The sequence below is a fragment of the Apodemus sylvaticus genome, chromosome 3, assembly GCF_947179515.1.
Source record: "Apodemus sylvaticus chromosome 3, mApoSyl1.1, whole genome shotgun sequence".
NCBI classification, from domain to species: domain Eukaryota; kingdom Metazoa; phylum Chordata; class Mammalia; order Rodentia; family Muridae; genus Apodemus; species Apodemus sylvaticus.
The window spans coordinates 126,483,262-126,503,515 of NC_067474.1; the positions used below are offsets into that span (position 1 = coordinate 126,483,262).

At 38.0% G+C, this 20,254-nt stretch overlaps 1 protein-coding gene across 1 annotated transcript in view; it reads left to right on the forward strand.

Annotated features, from left to right (window-relative positions):
* Agbl4 (AGBL carboxypeptidase 4) overlaps positions 1 to 20,254 on the forward strand; it is a 1,251,089-nt gene that overhangs the window by 700,264 nt on the left and 530,571 nt on the right. Inside the window, exon 5 of the mRNA XM_052175823.1 lies at positions 6,824 to 7,040. Within this exon, the coding sequence (XP_052031783.1) occupies positions 6,824 to 7,040 (217 nt within the window). The remainder of the gene's footprint in view (positions 1 to 6,823; positions 7,041 to 20,254) is intronic.

A 20,254-nucleotide genomic window follows, 5' to 3' on the forward strand; every position in this document is an offset into this window, starting at 1 on the left:
TTATGAACCCTTCTTTCAAGGGAATTCAGTCTAAGTGTGAGGAAATCTACATGATGTGACACATCTGGCTGCAATAGACTGCACAGAGTATGTTTGTGTGACTCTGATATATAAGTATGTGCACACACCCTCCTCCTGTACACACTACTCAGTCTTGGAACAAGAAATATGTCCTTTAAAGATTAAATATCTTCTTACATTCTCTGAATGGAGACTGTGGCTTCTTCCAAGATCTGATAAACATTTTCTTGGTCCTAAAGCATACATATTAGTGACTAGACTCATACTGGGTCTCTGGTAAGATCTTGAATCATATCATTCCCATGTTCTTCTATAGAGCCACAGACAGCCTGTTTCCCTTAAGAAGAGCTTTGGTTATATCATCACCTTCATCATTTGGGGTTGGGAGGAATAAGTTTACATTATCATACAGAGTTAAGGAGCTACATTACAAATTGTTTAGAATGGCCCTTGCCAAAGCCTGGCAAGTAGTCAGTGCTGTATACACCGGCAGGATGTCATAACATAGTAATTAACATCATTATTGTTATATTTTCCTTGAATTATCTCAGATTGTATTCAGTAAAATGAGAGTGCCTGATCTAACAACATTCTTTTACACTCAGAACCATATTTTTGCTACATTTCTTGTTAATACAAGTTTTTCTTCTTTCTCTTCTATGGAAAGTAGTTTCCACTGAACTAAAATCAGCCTTCTTGATGCCTGCAACTGATCTTTGAGTCAGATCTTCTTTGCATTGTTCTAGTATTTTCTTTGCTTTGAAATAAATGTTGGAGGGCTCCATGTATCATCACCAGTGGGGAAGAGAAAGAAGAGGGGACTTGTTTTCCATTATGAAGACGTTTACATTCTCTTTGAAGAAAAATCTATTTACTTTCATCAATCATTTCTTTATTTTTTTGTTTTGTTTTGTTTTGTTTTTTGGATTTGGTTTTTTGAAGACAGGATTTCTCTGTATAGCTCTGGCTGTCTTGGAGCTCACTCTGTAGACCAGGCTGGCCTCGAACTCAGAAATCCACCTGTCTCTGCCTCCCAGAGTGCTGGAATTACAGGCCTGCGCCACCACCGCCCGGCCACTAATCATTTCTAGAAAACAAACTATATGGTAAAGGGCCCTTGCCAAAGCAGAGACAAGCTGCTGTAGACTGAGGAGTCAGGGAAAGCTTTAGAGGGGAAACAAGTTAAAGGATTGGTATTTATTTGCATTTTTCATTAGCATATCTTTGGTCCATAGATTCTTTAGTTCATTTTAAACATTTAACCCTTTGCTAATAATCATTCAAGTGTCAGGTATATGAATAAGATGTGAACAAGCAAGTGAGAGTCTATCCAAGTGTTACAAAGTTTGAAGAGTAACTATGATGAAGAGTCTAAAGTAGTTTAGTGTTGTGTGAAATATTTAAAAAGGTAAACTGGTAAGTTCCCATGCTTGTGCCTCTAACTCTCTGCCCTGGAGGCCTGGCTGGCCATGCACTGGAGATTCATGGAGATTCACTGACCCTGAGATCCCGAAACGTCTCCACCCAGCTCATTAGATTTCCAGTGATGGGTCACTACCTTGCCAACTCTGTACTTCAAATCCTGCACGGCCTTTGTTGTGCACATGTGGCAAACCCATGCTTTGCTTCCATACCTTTCTCTCTTGAACCCAGAAGAGCCATCGCATGAAGGAAAATGCAACACAAGCTTAGTTCAGAAACAATGGTAACTCAATCTCTGGGCACAACATCAATCTTGTAAGCCTTATTAAAATCTGATCCCTCTGGTGGCAGATCTTTGCAAATCCACCATGATACTAGGAACCTCTAGCAGCTACTAGGAAACTCTAGCAGCTACATCTTACCCCTCTGCTGTCCTGGTTCCAAAAGGAGGTTGACTCTCCTGCTTTATCTCTCCTTCTGTTCAACCCGGAAGTCCCACCTACTCACTCAGTAATTGGCTCCTTTATTCATTAGGGGATTGGTTCACAAGAACAGCACCAGACCCATCCAGAACAGTTCAATATGAATAAAGCACAGATACCTTTTGAGAGAAAGAAGAATGAGCACAGGATCCTGAATCTCAAGGAAGGCAGAGAGAGCCACATGGGCCAAAATAAAATGTGAGGACAGAGAGTTGCTTAAAGGGTTTCTATCGAGAGGGGACTGCTGAAAAAACTTTAGAAAACAGATTTTTTTTTTAAAAACAGAAGGTAAGCTTAATAGACAAGTGGCCAAAGAATGATGGCAAGATAGAACAAGGCTTTGGACTCATGAGCTGGCTAGTCTATTAATGGAGTCACAGCTTAGTGTGGGAGACGCACGCTCCTTCTCTCTGCTTCCTGCCTACTGTGGAGCAAGTAGATTTCTCCCATCACCTGCCCAGCTATATGATGCTATAGAATATCTTTATAGTCCCCAAATTCTTCATGAAATTTTTTCCATAATGTAATAATCATGAACACATCCAAAGATGTAATTAAATTAAAAGATGAGAGGGGAAAAAAAGAATTCAGATTATAGACTCTGGAGCCAACTGGCCCAATGCAAGTCCTGCTACTCACAAAACTTGGGTCTTTGAGAAGTTTTTACCTCTTTGACCTTTGATTTTTTAGTCTCTGTGATGGCATGTTAATAACCAATATCTCACAAGATGCTTGAGAGTTTTAAATGCATATAAAACAGTAGAAAACACCTGAAGCGTAGGGATACCATAAGAAAAATAGTACAAAACCAGAAGTATATTGAAGTATATTCTAAAAGACGCCTTTCCTTACTCGTCTTACGTCCTATGCCTTTATTCCTTGCATTATCAGTTTGATAAGCCCTTCCCAACCAGGTTTCTATGTGTATCTTTGGTGGCACTTGGAAAATCTAAACCCCAATCCAGGTTTCCAATTTCCTGAATGATTAGTGATGAATCAATTAACTCCACACATCAAATGAGATACAAGAAGAAAGGAGGAGTGGCCCCTGGTTCTGGAAAGACTCAGTGAAACAGTATTCAGCAAAATCAGAACGGGGAAGGGGGAAGGGGTGGGTGGGAGGACAGGGGAAGAGAAGGGGGCTTACGGGACTTTCGGAGAGTGGGGGGGAGGCTAGAAAAGGGGAAATCATTTGAAATGTAAATAAATTATATCGAATAAAAAAATTTAAAAAAAATTAACTCTACCCTACCTGCCTTCAGATCAAACATTGTCACCAACCCAGGAGAGGAATCAGGATATCAATAAACTCTGATTGAACATAAATTCTGTGGAGACAGCAGGCCCTCAGGAACAAGAGTTATACTTGGATAAAAGATAGGAAAGAGGGGGTGGATATATTTAAACTGTGGGCCTTGGCTGGATGTACTAGCAAATAGTTAAAAATAATGTCATAACCCAAGAGACCTTATGGCTACGGGCATTGCCTGCCAAGGAACACACACTAATCCAGGACTCCAGGAGACTCCTACTCAGATCCCCGAGCCAGGCCCTGGAATGACCATCACAGCATGGAGACTTCAAAGCTCTTTTCCTGGCTTTCTTTCCAACTACTAATCCAAGCTTTGGGGACTAGCTTCCTCCTCACACTCCTGTTCTTGCATCTCCAATCACAATGCAATTGCAAAGCACATACATTTTCTCTCTACCAGCATCCCTACTTGCATCTGTTACTCCCTCTCTGTTCTTGCCTTTTCACTAGTGCCTTGTCTATAATTTTTCCATCATTCCCATTATCCCAAAAAACTCAGTCTCACAGTTAATAATCTCAGTCTTTTAATTCTCTACTTCCTTCAACTCTCTTGTCTTCACTTGGTACATGATACTTTAATATTTGATAGTAAAACTATCAACTGAAGCCTGACACTCTTGATGACAGCATTCATTTCTCATTCTCTTACATGTCATACATAGGAGCATCAGAGAATGACATTATTCCTTGTTTGCCACCAACTTTCCAGGCTACTATTTCTCTACCTCATCACTAGTAGCTCCAGAATTTCAATATAGTCAGATTCAGAGTAGCAGTCTGGTTAGAATGAGTGTATAGGGAATTTGTCTTGAAGGTCATATGTGAAGATTATAACCTCATGTTCATTTTCTTGAAAGTAGGAAGCAAATGTATCCTTTGGTGAATGTAAGCACAACACTCAGCATCCTCTGATACCATCACTGAATTTTATATGAATATTCCAATTCCTTTTGGCTTGAACTGGGTATTTTCCACATTGCACTGTTCTTAAGCACGTTCCGGTTTGCATCCATCTTACTTCCCATGTCTTGACATTTCAGCCACTTGTTTTCTAATATAAGCAACGATTATAATATTTAATACATCCATTAGAGTCATATCCAAATATATGGATAAGTATCAGTGCTATATTATCTCTGAACTTCAAAAAGAGACCTCATGCCTTCTTCCCTCACATTAACCAGGTAATTCATCTTAGTAAAACACAATATCCAAGCAATATTTTATAAGGAAACACTACCATGTTAGAACACGTGTCTTATTTTCTTTTCCTAATGTGATAACGCACTCTGACAAAAACAACGTAAGAGATAAAAGGTTTAACTCGCAATTCAAAGTCTTATTCCATTATGGTATGGATGTTCAGATATCAAGAGTTTGAAGTAACTTTTCACATTGCATCTGAAGTCAGGAGAACAAAACAATGACTGCATGCATGCTTTCTACACTTCTAAACACTCCAAAATCCCTGGCCTAGAAGTTGATGCCACCCACGGTGATTGGGCACTTTTCACCTTGATTTGTATACTAAAGATAATTCCTTCCAGTGACATTCAGAGGCCCAAACATTCTAACTTTTACTATGTTATCATTTTAACACTAATGTAACAAGGCTCATGGATCTGTCATTCAACAAATTTCCAGGCTGCTCTGCATGGGGCCACCACCATCCTTGTTTTTCTTGACTTTACCTTCTACATTCTCCTCTGCGTTTTTTCCCCCTTGATTCTTCTATTAAATGCCAAACCAAAGGAGGCAAGTCTTATATTCTTCACCCAGTGTGGGCAATTTCCCAGAAGTATTCTTTGCCTTAAAGATCTTCTAGATCGATCTAGATGCATAAGACTTATATAGCAATCAATAAAAGAGCATGGTCAACTATAAAATATGTGAATTGACCTAGCGTATGGTTGCTACCACAAGATAATGAAAGAGGCACCATTTTATCCGACTCTCTTTTAATAGGAAGAAAAGAAATGATAGGCATTCTATTCAGGGCAACCATGTGAACAGTTTGGCTCCCATAGACAGGATGGGACAGTAGCTCTGTGGAACCATAAGGGCGATGTTGTAGGACAATGACTGAAACGGTTTTTCTCTGTGTCCCCTTACGGGAAAATGAGCATTGTTTTTTGAGAGGGATTACTCACACAAAGCATTTTGAATCAGTATTTCCTAAAGTGTTTCCATGAAACCACACACATAAAACCCTGGCAGCTCTTATTCCCCACACAATATCTGTATAAGATCAAGCCAGTCAGCATTCTAGAGTGGACCAGGGAGGATCTTTGTAGCCCAACTCCTATCAGAAGAGTGAATAGTAGACAGTAGTAACAGCTACCAAGAAAGAGTCTGTTTTCTTTAGGAGTGTAGTTCCTGATAAGTGGACAGCTCCAGTGGATTCCCCTGTACCTGTTTGTATATTAGCAATACAAATTGAACTGGGTGGGATATTAAAATAAAAGAACATAAAATTAATAAGGATTGGGAGATAGAGGTAGATCCAGGAGCAGTTGGAGGGGCAGAAATAAACAATATGATCACAATATATATTATATTCATATATGAAAGTTCCTAATATTTGATAAAGTATTAAATTAAAATTTTAGTTTCATATAGTACTTTGTACAAAATATTATTAATAATTTAAAATAATGTTGAATATTTTGTTCCATTCTCTTGAATATTCACAGTGCATATTAGTTTACTTTAAAAGCTGTGAGTTAGTCTTAGAATAGAAAAGAAATTGTTTCTATTTCCTTGACTTCCTAAGAAAAATAGACTTCTACTCATTAATGTCTCATGCCCCAAACTTGACTTTTCTTAAAGAACTTTTTAACCATCTGTCTTAATTACTTTTCAATTTCTGTGACAAAACAACATGGGCAAGGAAACTTGTAAAAGAAAATTTTTAATTTAGAATTCAGAGTTCCAAAAGTTAGAGTCAATGACCATCTTGGCAGGGAGCATGGCAGCAGGCAGGCAGGCATGGAACTGGAAGAAGAGCTGACAGCTTACAGCTTGATCTATAAACACAAAGCAGAAAGAACTAACTAGGGATGTCATGGGCTTTTGAAACCTCAAATCCTATCACCAAAGGCACAACTTCTCCAACAACGCTACACATCCTAATTCTTCCCAAACAGTTCTACAACAGGGGAACCAAGTGTTCAAATATATGAGCCTATGGAGGGTGTTCTTATTCAAGCCACCAGATCTTTTGCATTGTGCATTCTTAATTTTTTAGCAGTTTTCCTTTTATAATATTACTACATGAAGACCAAGACTTTGCTTGTCATATTTACTATTGTATTTCCCAACCCAACACAATGCCTTGGCATATAGTAAATGCACAACATAGGGATAAACAAATCTACAAAATTGGTTTGTCTTTGTTAAGTTTTCATTTTCCAAATTATTGAGAAGAGAGAACCAGCCTTTGACAAGGTGCTTCCTTTCTCTCATGTGTTTTTGACCCCATGGAGTTTCATCATTCTCCCATTCCCATGGCACCATTTTCCTAGACATTCATTCCCATTTACTACCTTGTAAGTCTTAAGTTACTGTCTATGTTTGTATCTTCTAGGCAAAGATTACCACCAAAAAATGTTTATTACTATCGCTGCCCAGACCACAGGAAGAACTATGTGATGTCCTTTGCATTCTGTTTTGATCGAGAAGATGATATTTACCAGTTTGCGTACTGCTACCCTTATACATATACGCGCTTCCAGCATTACCTCGACAGCCTACAAAAGAAAAATATGGATTACTTCTTCCGGGAACAGCTTGGACAGAGTGTGGTAAGGCCAGCATCTTGCATGGGGTGCCCATTTTGAAAAAGGCAACCACAAAGTGGGACTTGGCAATGGAGTTTTGCAGAATACAAATTATGAAAATGGTGTTCTGTAGACTATATACTCTGGAGCATTTACAAATTTAAAATAGTAAATAGAAATAATCTTTAAATGATTATTCCATACATAGCAATAATCATGTAAGGACTATTTTGGGAACTGTTTCTGAAAGTGTGATTCATTACTCCAAGGGCACTAGACAGTAAAAGAATAAGATTTAGACAGATGATTGTACTTATGGAGGAAACTGAAACAGCTCTCTTCAAAAAGTTCTGGATAATCCCAAAGTAACTGAGAGAAAAGAAGGTGTCTACTGTGTACTACAAAGGCATGAAAGTGTTTCATAGTGGTAAACCTTCAATGGGGAATAAATTTGTTTCTTAGTGAATCCAGCTTACTTTGAGTACAGGTTGGTCACTGGTATGCTGACCAAATGTGCTTGCTGTCTCTGTCCTGGGCCACTTCCCAAGCTTACTTTAATTCTATGAGTTTACGTTTCTGGCCTAGAGATTTTGATGATCCACTCCATATTTGTTTTTAACTACTGAAGTAAAAAACTAGGTGGTTATCTTAATCGGGGTTTCTATTGCTGTAATAATATACTATGACCAAAAAGCAAGTTGGGAGGAAAGTGTTTATTTGGCTTGGACTTACAGATCTATAATCCATCACTAGAGCAGGTCAGGACATGAGCTCAAGCAGGGTTAGAACCTAGAAGCAGGAGCTGATGCAGAGGCTGTGGAGTGTGCTACTTACTGGCTTGTTTCCCATTTCTTGTTCAGCCTACTTTCTTATAGAACCCAGGACCCAGGTGTCATCCATGGACTGGCACCGGGTACCCACACACAATGGGGTAAACATTCCTCTGTTGATCATGTATTGAGAAAATGCCTTACAATTGGATCATGGAAATATTTTTTCACCTGAGGCTCCTTCCTCTTTGATGACTCTAACTTGTATCAAGTTGACACACAAAACCAGTCAGTACAGTGGTCTAAACCAAAATTTTTTGTCTTGTAATTATGGAGATTGAAAGTTTAAAGTAGGTCTCACTGAGATAACATGGTGATATTGGCAGATATGTTTTCCATTTGAGGCTCCAGAGATGAGTACATTGATTACAATGCTATTTTCTCATCAAGAAGCTGCTTATATTTTTTGGTTTGTGATTCTCTTCCATCTTAAAGCCAGCAATGGTTGGCCAAGTCCCACTGGTTCTCAGTTACCTGCATTTCTCCTTCACTAGTAATGGTTGTTATGACTGAACGGAGCTCACCAAAATATTCCACCTCATCTTCTTGAGACACTTAACTTGATCTTACCTGTATGCTGCCATTGCCATGTAAAGTAACGTATTCCCAACTTGTGGGAATTAGGATGTGAGCATCTTAGAATGGGATTGCATCATTTTCTTATTTTTTCTTTACCCCTCTTTTTTCCCCTGTCAAAATAATAATTTGAGGTGTTTCTTAAATATGTGATATTCTTTTACATTGTTTATTGATAAAAGGAGCAGGCAAATAAAAGTTTTATTTCATGGTTCATTTTGTAAGTCTGCCCTAAGGTAGACATATTGAACTGTAACCAAAGGTTCAAGGTAAATACACTAATGGAACTGGAGGGCACTCCTGGAGCTCTTAGCATGTCATGTGGTAAAACAGACTTTGTTTGGTGTCTGTGAGTTTCACCTGTAAATTGCACTTCTTAATATATTTTTCAAAAACAGAAAGTGTGTGTGTGTGATAAATGCTTGAGAGCTAAATTGATCATGATAATATTCATGTCCTCTCTGTTCTTTAAGATTTTACCACATATCTTCCCTTTGTTCTAATATTCTTCCCAACAGTAGTTCTGGTGGATTCCATTTATATCTGGGACCTGTGTTTTGAGCTAATAATTGGGGCAGACGGTGGTGTGTTAATAAGTATACTTTCAGGAAACAATTGGTAGTCTCAAATTAGGATACTTTAAGAGCTATATAAACAACATATAAGGAAATCATAAGATACAGTGATGTTTTCTCGGGCTAATAACAGATCAAAAGGACAAAAGTAAAAACTGGCTTGCTGAACCAAACTATAGAGTCATTTAGTGGGCCACTTTGAGAAGAAGATTGACCATGTTTAAGGCACACAACTATTTCAGGAAATAAACTAAGACAATAAATATAACCATAGATTTCTTACTTGCAAGAATATGTTCTGAGAAATGCTATTTTAAGTGATTTTGTGAGAGCTTCACAAAATATACTTACACAAACTAAAACAGATTTAACATTACTAGGTGATATAATCTTTCAGGATCACTATGTTTCCACCATTAGTCATAGTATTGTATACAGTCTGACTGTATGTACTCTTCATTCTCCTACTTCTGTTCTGTATCCCACTAAGGCTCCCTATTGGGCGACCCAACACTGGTAAGAAAGCCTGTTGATGTGCTCCCATGCAGATCAGCCTTTCTAGGAAAGTGGAAAAAGGTGGAGACTGAATGTGGAGGAAAAAAGAACAAATTAGACAAACTTAATCTTATGAGCAATCTACAACTTGAGACTGGGATTATTTGAAATAGAACTGTTAGAGAAAGTCCAAGATAAATGTTTATCAAAATATGAATAGGTAGATTTTTTTAAAGTCCCTTTAATATTTATGCACTTAAGAAAAATATAATCTGTTTCTCTCATTTGTCCAGCAGGCTACTGAATGAATGATTACATTATTGAAAGAATAAATTAAGATACATCTTTAATTGGGGGGGGGGGGCTGTCTCTGATTGTTGCCTGGCTTTGTATCCCTTTCCCATAGCTGGGCTGCCCTGTCCGGCCTCAATGGGAAAGGATGTACCCTGCTGGGACTTTATGTACCAGAAGGAGCTGGTAACCATTTCTCTGAAGAAAGGGGTTGGGAGACTGTGACAGGAGAGGTGTGAAGATAGGAAGGGGAACAAAGGAGGGAGAATGGGGACCTGTAGGATCAGGCTTTAAAGTGAATAAATTCATTAATGAGTAAAATATGTAAAACTAAAAAAAAGAAGAAATAAAAAAGATACATGTTTAAGAATATTACTAAGAATTGCAAACAGTAGACCATTTTAGAGACAGGCAATAAAATAAGTTAAACTTCCGATAATAGATATCTAAAAATAGCAAAAATTATCTTAAATAAGGTAGAAGTAGTTTCTTTTTCTCTTTTATTATTATTTTATACAGCATAATTTGATTATTGGAAGTTTGTTTTTTTCCATGTAAGTCTGGATGATAGCAGTCTATAGCAGAGACTGTATCTCTGCTCCTTGAAAGCCTCAGGGAGTCATGTTCTTACAGCTTTCTGTGTCTGTCATCCATGAGAAGTAACTTTCAACTTCATTATCAGATATTGGAATTCCATATTGTATCTATGTTCTAGACATGAGGATAAAGGAAAAATGTAGCTATGTGGTATGTTATTCAGTAGAATTCCTACCTATATTTCAGTGAAATGAGGGTGTGAAATGAAGTCTGTGTTCTGGGTAGCCATTTTCTGTCTAATAATTGGCTATGAAGGATAATTGATATTGACAGATAGCTAAGGTCTCTGCCACAGGAAACCTCAATTCTGCCTCCAACTATAACATCACAGGCTTTGTATGTTTCTTGGGGTGATTTTCATTATTACTATAAAGCAAAAAAAAAATTGAATTGAATAAAATTTCAAATTATTCTTTAAGTTTCTTATAGAAAAATGTTAGTGTTTTAGATTCCATAAGAGGCATGGTAGGAGCATATGAGAAGGTTGTACAAGGCCTCGGTTTGTTTTCAGAAGTTAATGTATTCTATACCTTAGAAGCTATACATGCCCAAATATATTTTAAAGCATATAATTAGAGATATAAATTATTTAAAAGTTAGTATTCAGAATAAACAGCATACAGAAGATAAGGTTTAATTTGTGTACTGAGAGATGAATAAAGTTACTGAATACATGGCTGGGAATAAAGTTACCCAGAAAATTGGGGGCCAGAGTCATTACACAGTGATATTTAGCTAGATGTCTAGCTTGTTTGGAATAGCGAATTCTTGGAAGATTAAGGTAGACAGGAATATTGAAGTTAACATCTCAGAAAACCTTCACTGTCATATTAGCTATATTCTGCTTGCATATGTTGGATCTTTTCTTTATATGGACATTCCTAATTATTTCTCGCAGTAGTTCATGAAGTAGGAAAAATTTCTCCAGGGATGAAATGAAGCTAAAAAGTAAGTTCACATGTATGAGGGTCAAGATTTAAACTAACTCTTTAATTCTAACATTCTTTACTGTCCCTTTAATAGGCACATTGAGATTCATCGTATGAAAGTAAATGTGATGAATGGTCAAGGTCCACTGTGCCATATAAATCAGATTGTGGATCTCTCTGGGTCCATTCAGCCCTCATAGTTGAGTCTCAAACCAGATACGAAAGTTTTGGGAGCTTTCTGGCATGCTTCTGCAGGCAAAACAACTCTTGGTTTGGGTTACAGGGTATTTAATATGGTTTGTGTGTGAAGCACCCATCATAATTGATTAATCTTTATCCCAATTTGGAAGGAAGGTAATTACATGTGGGATTGCTAAATATGAAGTCAGCCATCACAGGCAAAAAGAGAGACTATCCTTTATTGCCAGAACTATTACACATCATGACCATAGCTGCAATCAATTCTTTGGAGTCATAGCAAATGACATTCTACTTTATTAATCCTCAGTAATACAATGAAGCAAAACAATATTGAACACAAAGACATCCTGGGAAATCTCTTTTGTGGATATCTTACTTTAGCTTTTTCAGTGTATAATATTCATATAAGATCTACCCATTGTAAAGATACAATCACATAATTTTGAGCAAATTTTCAGAGTTGAATAAATCTTACAATATAGTTTTTGAACATTTCTATAGCCTCAGAAACTTCTGTCTTAGAGTTTTACTGCTGTGGTCAGACACCATGATGGAGGCAAGTCTTATAAATGAAAACATTTAATTGGGGCTGGCTTATAAGTACAGAGGTTTGATCCATTATCATCAAGCATCGAAGCACCCAGGCAAAGTACATTTAGTCCAACTTCAAAAGGCCCATAGTCAATAGCAGTCTCAACAGCATTCAAAGTCCAAAGTTCAAGGTCTCTTCTGAGATTCATCCAATCACTTAACTGTAATCCCCAAAGCAAGACAGGAAACTCCAAACTCTGCATCTTCCTCTCTGATGGCAAAACAGTCTTCAGATCTTCAACTTCTTTTTTTTTGTCTTTGTTGACTTCTACAGTTTTTTCCTGGGCTGGTTCTACCCTGTTAGCAGCTTTCCTTGGCAGGCATCTATGGCTCTGGCATCTTTAACATCTTGGGGTCCCCAAGTCAACTTCAGTTTCACAGCTTCTTGTTCCAATGTCTGAGATCCACTCATGATCTTCTGTGCTCCTCCAAAGGGCTGGTGTCACTTCTCCAGCTCTGCCTTCGGTAGCATTCTAAGTTCAGGTTGATCCACTCAATTGCCACAGCTGTTCTTGGTGGTCATCCCATGGTTCTGGCATCTCCAATACACTGGGGTTTTCCTCTGAAACTAGGCTTTACCAGTAGTCTTCCATAGGCTCTCTTCATGGTGCAAAGTCTCAAATCCTTTGCATGACCCCTTCAGTCCTAGGCTGTCAGCTACAGCTGAGGCTGCGCTTTCACCAATGGCCTTCCATGACCTCTCTAGGGCCAAGTCTCAGCTGTTCTCATAATGCCTTCATGCTTTCAAAACCAGTACCATCTGGGTGATATTTACACATTACCAAGTACAGCTGCAGCATGAGGTACAACCTTGTCAATCTCTGGAACACAGCTTCTTTGTGCTCTTAGAAAACACTTTCCTGAAGATTTCACCTCAGTGATGCTGGTCTTGTCTTAATCACCACTAATTTCTTATCTCCAGCTAACCAGCATCAATTGTCCCAGTAGTCCCTTCTATTCTGGACTTTGAAGCCAGAGCCACATGGCCAAAGCTGCTGAGTTCTGCTGCTTGCAGGAGCTGGAATATTGGCCAATATCACTAGTTTTCTTTTTTCCAACTCCTTCACTGCCTAAGTTGGCTGTCCTGGATCGTGATCCGTACACTGACTTTGAACTCAAAGACCTGCATGCTTGTCTCCAAAGCACTGGGATTAAAGGTGTGGTCCACCAAACCTGGATTTAAGTTTTTTCTCCTCCTACATCTTGCTCTGTTCTAACCTGGCCTTGAACTCTAGAGATCTGCTTATCTTTGCCTCATGGGAGTAAAGGCTTGTATTACACTGCCTGGACTTAATTTATTTGGGTGGATTCTTGCCCAAGGTCACTACTCCCTTAATTCAATTTAGTATCCCAGAATTCAGATCCATTTTACTTCCTTCTGTCCCTTTAATACTCAAACTATATATTTTGTATTTTTCCTTTATGAGTCTGCTACGTTTGTTCAAAATGCTCTTCATTAGACTTAACTAGAGAACAAAGTCTCTGTTGGGCTTTTTTTAAACTTCCTTTGGAGATGCAATTAATATAAATCTCTTTACCTTAGCCTTAGGCAGTCTCTTCAGACAATGACAAAAAAAAAAAACCAACAAACAACAAACAACAACAACAACAACAACAACAACAACAAAAAAACCAACCAGCCATGTTCTTCACCAAAACATCACAAAAACAGTCTCTTGGCCACTTATTAAAGTTCTTCTCCACTGACACCTCTTGGGTCATCAGCCCTACACAAAAGAATCCTCAGCACCACTGTCTTTCACATTCCTACTGTGCTGTCCCATTAAGCCCCACTTAAAGTATTCAATGGCTTTCCAAATTCAAAGTCCCCAAATCCACATTCTTCCAAACAAAAGGCATATCACAGAAATACCCTAGTCCCTGGTACCAATTTCTGTCTTAGTTAGGGTTTTACTGCTGTGAACAGACAGAATAAATTCATTATTTCTAATTTCACGTAAATGTTATCATATAGTAATCATCTTTATGTTTTGAGTATTTCTCTTATCATTGCATACAAGTTGAAGCATATAAGTTGATTTATTTTAGCATTAAATAGTCCATTGATAGCATCAGTCTTGTGTTGCATTTTTTTTCAGCTGTCAGGGTTAGAAATGCTTCACTCTGGTTCTATTATAAGTTATGCTGCTACTCACATTTCTATAACTATCTTAAGTGCACATACTATTACATATATTCTCAGGTAACGTCTTTTCCTCTTGCTGTGATAAAATACATTGACAAAAAGCAACTTAAGGGAGAGGTTGGTTTTTTTGTTTTTGTTTTTTTGTTGTTGTTGTTGTTCTCAGTCCAAGCAAGGTATAGCCATCATGGTGGGGATGCCAAGACAGCTAGAGTATGAATTTATCATATCAAATCTATGACCAGAAAACTGTGGAATGGATGCAGGATCAATTTCCTTTCTTTGTTTATATGGTTCAGAATCCTAGACAGGGCATGGTGCTACCCTCAGTGATCAAGTCTTTCCATCTGTGTTAACATAATCAAGAAAATCCCCCAACAAACATGGACCATGAGACTCTAGATCTCATTAAGTTGACAACTGAGATTAACCACCACAGGAAGATTTATAAAATGGAATCACTGGTCACTTTACATTTACATTCAGAAATAGAAAAGCATATAGCTATACCATTTCATAGTCTTATAAGCAATGAAGGTTGGTATAGATATTTTAAAAGCACTTGGAATTATCTATATATTACTCTAAACATTTTGGTCTTTGTGTCTGATCATTTCTCAATGTGCTTTTAATATATATTTCCCTGAAAATGTGTTTTCTTTTGCCAGTCATAATCTTCATAAAATAAATAGCATTAATTAAAACCATTTTTTCATTAAAAGTGTTCCTCCAGAAGTATCAATTGGAAAACCTAAATTACTATATAATTAAACATTGAGACCCATTAATATTGCATAAATGCAAGTTTCTGACCACATATATGTTTGACAAGTATTTCATCCCAATGTTTTCCTGCTTTTTAATGTACTATGTTAGCCAAATCTCCTAATGAATATAACATTTTAAGTTTTAAATTTTGAAGTTCAATTTATCAGTTTTCCTTTTTGTATTGTGTCCAAGCTCTGTTTCTATCTGAAGGCCACAAATGTGGGGTGTTTTCTTGACTGCTGATTGATGCAGAAGGGCACAGCTCACTGTGGTTGGGATACTAGTCCTGCAGTATGTGAAGCAAGCCAGGAGGAGCAAGCCAGCAGTTTTCTTCAGTGACCTCTGCTTTAGTTCCTGGTGGTAGGTTACAGACTTAAATTCTTTCCCTGACTTTTTTTCAGTGAAAGACTGTTATCTGAACAAATAAGTTGGAAGGAATCCCCACCATTTAGGGTTGACCAGTGTTTTATCACAGTAACAAAAAGCCAGTCAGATACAATTGTATCTCCAGTTTTTCTGACTCCAGGACTTTGAGAGTATCCACAGAAATAGTTTGTTCTATTAGTTGCTGGCCCTGGCCAGATCTTAGGGTCATCCTGGATTCTGTAGTTAAGTTCTTTCATGATTTAATGGCTTTTCTAGGTTTCTAATCAGAATATCCCAGCCTTCCAATCTTGTCCCAAGGTAGCCTAAAGTCCTTCTCTGTTCTTTTTTTTTTTTTTTTAAGATTTATATATTTATTTTACGTATATGAGTACACCATTGCTCTCTTCAGACACGCCAGAGGAGGGCATCAGATCCCATTACAGATGGTTGCCATCATGTGGTTGCTGGGAATTATGTCAGGATCTCTGGAAGAGCAGTTGGTGCTCTTAACTGCTGAGCCATCTCTCCAGCCCCCTTCTCTTTTCTTAAAATAAAATCAAGGATTGCCAAGGTCATTCCTCCTATTGATGCAGATCTCCCATCAGCCTAGATTCTCCAGTTCATGGGATAACACTTTTAATGGACCAGGGTTTATTTAAGGGGTACTAGATTTTTAGTACTTATTATATTATATAGGTATCTATATCCCCAGACAGGTTCATAAACATATTTGATCTATAGTTACTCATTTATATTATAGAATCACTTAAACTTATTAGGAAAATTAAATGAATAATTAACAAACAGGCTAACACAGTGCTAGCACTCCGTAAATGTAGAAAGGAATGATAGCATGTAAATTACATGTGTGTATTACTCAGAGTTATATTTAGAATATTATTCAATAGATTTTTCCATTTAGACATGCTTATCTTTCAGAACTATGTTCCTGTAGTAGTGGGAACTGAAGACGGTAGACACTGAGAAAGGCATCCTAAAATTTAGCAAGGCATGAGCACAAACTGCTGTTCATCATTAGCTGTTGGCAGTCCTGGATTTAAGTCCTCCCTGCCCCCATTAACCAAAGAGAATCAAATAAACAGCAATTTATATCTCCCTTCCAAAGAGAAACTGATATACTCAGATTCATTGTTAGCCTTTACAAATACATATCATTTCAGAAACTGAAACATATACTTCCTACTCCTTTTGTCTTGGTCCAGATTAATTTATTATATATAAGACTATCCCTTTCTAAATTATTTAACTCCATCCTCCAATATTATTACATTTTTCTAGCTTATTTACCATATCATTACATTAAAACATAATTGTTTTGTTAGCAAGAGAAGAGGTTTCCAATATCTTTCATATAGTAAAGAAAACAATAACAAAATATTAATGTGCACCACAACCGTTGAATGAGCCTTCTGATTTCCATTCAGCAATATTCATACATATTTTAAAGTTTCCGTTGTCTAACTAGGTCAGAAGAACATTACCCAGTCTTGATATTGTTTGCCCAATCTGCCATTCCATAAGGGTGACAGGGAGACAGATGGCTGAGAGTTTTCAGCACTGTCTCCCATTCATGATCCCTAAACATGTCTGTTCTACAGACAGCAGAAGTCATTAAGTTTAGACTAGGGCAGGGACTGCAAGATGAGTCTTAGTAGTAACTTTCCTTTCTAGCTGAAAAAGACAAGAACTGAGGACATAGGTGTCCCAAGGAGCAGAACCCTTGGTTAATGATTGGGCCTCTCCTGCTCTTCGCTGAAATAGAGACACATTTTAGTCAAAATGTATAGCCTTTTTTCTTTTATTACTATGATGAAATATTATAGCTAAGTGATTCATAAAATATAGAAATTAATTTCTTGCCATTGTAGAGAGTCAAAGTCTCTGAGACTAAGATGCCAGCCCAACTGGATTCTAATTTGTTCTTTTTAAATGGGGTCCAGGTTAACTACCTTGTTTAAACTCATGTTTTGGAATAACTAAAGCCAGAATTTGATTTGTACCCAGTTCTTTCTGACTCTCTCTCTCTCTCTCTCTCTCTCTCTCTCTCTCTCTCTCTCCTTCTCTCTCTCTCTCCCTCTCTCTCTCTCCCTGCCTTTCTCTGTCTCTCTCTCTCTTTCTCTGTCTCTGTCTCTCTTTCTCTCTCCCCTCTCTCCCTTCCTAGCTCCCTCCCTCTTTCTTCTTGGCCACCCAGGTCATCTTGTTATTAATCTGTCATTAACCTAGTCAAAGAGCTTGCTTTAGACTTTTTATCTACTTTTTTTGCACCTTTCCTTCATGAAACAAGGCTGTAGGCCATCTTCTATACTACCTATCACTGTAGACGTGGGCAATAAAGTACCAGATGATGATACGAGAAAAGCATCACAGTTCTCCAGGCTCTCTTAGAGTTGATCCTTATTGTTAGCTCTGGTTACTCCTTAGTTGTCTCTAAGTAGGTGAGGCTTATCTATCTGCCTTTTCCTTTGACCCATGCTTAGGGCTAGGAAGTCCTCTTGTAAGAAGCCATTCTGTGCAGCCTGGGGAATTGACTGTGGTCAGAAGAATGATGGCTGTGTTGTATTTACCAAGCTCTCCCTCAGTTATCCTGCAAGCACAGACATCCCCTTCACCACTGAGGACTGACTGTTTTCATAGCAGCCTGTTCCAGTAAGGTCAACTTGTGCTTCCCACTCTTCTTTTTTATGAGTCAGAAATGAAGTCATTATTGACAGGCTATACAACTACACTGTTTCTCTCCTTCCCTTCCTCTCCCACCAGCCCTTCTTATGTTCCATCAAGTTCCTTACCAAATTAATGCCTTTCTTTGTTTCTTATTTTTATGTGTCTGTATATATTTATATGTACACAAATATATAGTCACACATATATGAACATATCAAGACAACTTGCTTGGTTCATTTAGTGTTTGCATGTGTGTGTGTGTGTGTGTGTGTGTGTGTGTGTGTGTGTGTGTGTATTTTAGGGCTGACCATTTGGTATTAAGAGACTTATCCATGGGAAAGACTAATAATCCCACTCTCTACATTCTTACTTACCTGTAGTTCTTGGTCTAAAACCGGAACCTCCATGCGACTTCCCTCTCTGTTAGCATTTCTGTTGGTATTTTCCTTATTTAGGTCATATTTAAGCCACCATATTGCTGAGATATCATAAGTGAAGCTTCCCTGTTATTTCTATGAGATACAACCCCACAACAGATTTTCTGCTCTTCTGCCTCTTAAAATCTTTTTGGCCATATTTTCACAGTATTCCCTTAGTCTTGGTTACAGGAGCAGTGTTGTAGATATTTCAATTAGGTCTACACATTCCACAATCACTTTTTCTTTGCATTTTGAGCAGTTATCGTTGTCTATAGTGCACCTTGTATGTTAAAGGCTTCTTTGATGAGGGGTGAGAGTTACACTTATCTGTGGGTATACAGCTAAGTATTTAGAATGCAGTCAGGAATTATGCTAGTTTTGTAAAGTGGTGGTATAAGGTACACCTACCTCTAAGATCCATGACCCCACTAAGTCTATTAAGTTCCCAGGGTTAGGCATTATTTGCCCCCTATTAAGTGAACTTGAAGTGAAATTAAATAGCTGTTGGTCATTGCCAAGATATGATAGGGAGCTATTTCCATGCTGGTCATTGTTGTGGTTTAGATAGGAATATTGACTAGGTTTTACCTTGCACTCATTGGGTGCATCTGGAGAGTGCCAAGTGGTTTATGTGCATCATCCCACTTAAACTCTCAATATTACTCTACAATAAAAATGGGAATCTGAGCTTCAAAAATGTTAAGTGATTTATTTTAGTATTGTGTAGTTGCTGATATTTATGTAATTTGGGTTCGTTAAATACCAAGTCTTAGAAAATCATTGGTATAACACTACTAAAAACCATCCAAGAGATTACAAATCCTGGGTGGACTATTTCTTACCTTGATACAAAACAAGGTTTTGTTATCTGAGATTCAAAACTGTGTTTAAAGGGATGGCACAGTTCTCTAATTCTAGATGTCAAAGGCAGTGTATTATAGGCAAGTGTGATCACTTTGATGGCAAGAAGAGTCTCAGATACTATCAGGTTCTTGAGGTACCTGTGGCTACGTATAGATTAACATCCACTACTTTATAGCTGATATTGAGTTTTCCCCTTCCTTCTATGACCAAACCTGGGATGACTATTTGTCAAAGGAATATAAAATGTATTTCAAGGACTTTGGAACTGTGAGGCCAAAGTTCTTGACACATCCCAAGCCTTGCCACTCAATTCCAGTATGGGCTTCAAAGGGCTCTTTTCTCACTAAGCTTTGTGTGCTTAGACTCTGTAAATGAATATGTGGTCTTAGGACAGTGTCTTGTCATATGGACCACAGAGCACATGGCAGGCTTGAGGCACTTGGTGGGTTCCAAGTGGCAGGGTACAGAATGACAGGCACTGAGACTGCTGTTGGCAGCCAGGAGGCAGATTGCTGCTGTCAGTATTCAGAAATAGCCTGTTTGCTCAGCCACTGTGTGCCATGAATAATTCTCTAAGATCCTGAATCTTTAAGTGGACAGCCTTGAAGGTCAAGTCCTCTGACATTCCAGTCAGAAGATAGGTCTCTTGATGCTGAGTCCTGTCACCTGTGTCTTTAACATGAGTCAGTCCCCAACTAGAATGTGCTTTCTCCCTCTTGCATTGTCAAGATGCCTGAGCTCTCAAGTGACTGAATCAGTACTAAATATTTAATGCACAAAGCCTGCCTTCTCAGGGCCTTTGATCTAAAACTTCTTAAAAACATCTTAAAAGCCCTTCAGAAACTGGTTAGTATTTCATTACAGTCACTTAAAATAGGTTTATTTTATCAAAACATCCTGCCAGAAACCCT